We start from the raw sequence: 2,114 nt of genomic DNA, 5'->3' as shown, positions 1-2,114 counted from the left end.
AGTAGGCATGGAAGGAATTCCGTTCTCGAGCGGGGTCCTTCACATTAATCTGTCTTGTTCACTGAGGATGTCGCAGCTTCTGAGAAAAGGTTGGAACGGCTGAACATTTGGACGGATATGGGAATCGTCTTGTAGAGGATAGTAAAAGGAGGTAAATTTACGAAAATAATAATAATAACACTCAGTAAATAAGTATTTATGTTATGAATATAACTAGTTTTGCTCATCTCAATGGTAATTCCTTTGTATATTTGAGTGTTTTAAAAAAAATACTGAGGTAACGGCAAACTATTGGGCAGCCTTCATTTTCGTTTAATCTCAGTCCATACGCATGGAACTGATATCACTGGAGGTATATTTCAATACCCAACAAAGATTACATCAGACGATATCCAAAAACTATTACAAATATTGCAAAATGGATAAACTTCCAGATCGCAAATCGGTCACAGTCAAACAAAATCACCAAATACATTTCATATTCTGCGGTTCTAATCAGCACAGTGTCCACCCAACCTTCCTAACATCTCCTGGCAGCATAGTATTTACAAAGCCAAATGAACTTTCCATCGCATTGCCTCGGTTCATCCTGTGGTAATGGACGCGGCTTCTCGATTGACACACTCCTCTCGATTGGATGGCGAAACTTCTGATCATGCAACTGTGCTAACTAAAAATTAACCTGGGAAAAAAAAGGTAAGCAGGGAAGCAGAATAGCTGTTACGCTCTACGGAATTGAGAATTTTTCTAAATCCAAAGCATGAAGGTATATATCCCGTATTACACAATACAGTGGATGAAATAGGTTAAGTGGATGAGACTGCAGTTTCCATATCGTAATCGATCTGAAATCATGTGCTAAGTTTGACCATTTTATTATTCGATAGTCTATCCATGCAGTAGTACGTAGGGCACAAGATAAAGAATTAGTTAAAATATCGGCCTCAAAAACAAAGAATTATGTTTTATGATTGGGAAATTAGCGCTGTAGTAATAGAAGCTAATATAAAATTATTGAAGGTCACTGTGCCGTTCGAAAGAGCACTGAGCAGTTAAGGACTAATGGTATTTGTCCCCATCTCTTGAGGCGTATTAGACTATTTTCAGCTGGCAGTTTACCATAAATTCAAATAATATGATTTACTTAGATGTCAAATTTCAGGAGAGAGTCGACAAATAAACACAAAAAAGGTATGGTATATACATACATGCAGATATTTATATCGTGTTTTCTGTCAATGATCTTACATGATTCTGAGCATAACAAGCAGAGTTCCTTCAATGCACACTAGTGATATACACCTTGCAACATTGTCATATATTTGTTACCTGTGATATCTGGGACACTGTCGTGCTTGCAACATGGGTACCTAGAAACCTCACAACTTATTTATAACTTCCTTACCTGCAACTTCCCGGACTAGCATTGCCGCAGCCTCCTCGCCGCAAGAACAATAATTGATCAGGGTCCTGCTACGCTAGGAGAGTGCCGTAATCATAATAACATTTACCGGGGGCCATTCATTGTAAATAATCGAGATAGTGGAATGAGGTTCTGTGGCTCAATAAGGCTTGTCTATTTTCTGCCATGTGTTTGATGTCCTGTCGGTGTTTGCTTTTGTTTAGCCCGGATGTTGTGGGTTATTTGTTAAGAATGATTAGAAAAAGAAAAAAATATATATATTGATATTAATAATAAAATGTTAAGTAACGCAATATATAGCTCATAGTAAGAATGGCGAGAGGAGAAAAAGAAACTAATATTGCTACAAACACACCCAAAGAATAGAGAGGCAGCCATGAAAAGATAGAAAGAATAAACTGGCAATAGTTCTTTTGCACAGTGTGATCCGCAATTTTGCTGCAAGGCAAGATCAGCCGGGATGGAGAAACTGGTCTTATGAAATAGCTTGTAGACGTGGAATTTATAAAGGGGAGTCAGACATATTGGCACTTAAGATGTGAGTGATGTTCAGTCATATACGTATGCACTACCATTCACAGGCGTGATAAATAGAAATATGTATAATAATTTATTTTAGCCTCTTTCACTCCCTTCTTTTATTTTGTGCGTTTGATCATTCATCTCATGTGTATATATTTTTTAAAGCCTG

The 2,114-nt window shown here is 37.4% G+C and overlaps 1 protein-coding gene across 1 annotated transcript in view; it reads left to right on the top strand.

Annotated features, from left to right (window-relative positions):
- Positions 1 to 1,362: 1,362 nt before the first annotated feature.
- The window catches only part of LOC119585415 (myosin light chain kinase, smooth muscle-like), a 13,868-nt gene continuing 13,116 nt past the window's right edge, over positions 1,363 to 2,114 (top strand). The window contains exon 1 of the mRNA XM_037934076.1: positions 1,363 to 1,366. Within this exon, the coding sequence (XP_037790004.1) occupies positions 1,363 to 1,366 (4 nt within the window). The remainder of the gene's footprint in view (positions 1,367 to 2,114) is intronic.

This window comes from Penaeus monodon, chromosome 19, assembly GCF_015228065.2.
Source record: "Penaeus monodon isolate SGIC_2016 chromosome 19, NSTDA_Pmon_1, whole genome shotgun sequence".
Lineage (NCBI taxonomy): Eukaryota > Metazoa > Arthropoda > Malacostraca > Decapoda > Penaeidae > Penaeus > Penaeus monodon.
Note: the sequence above shows the minus strand (reverse complement) of the source record. Positions and strands in the feature narration are given on the sequence as shown.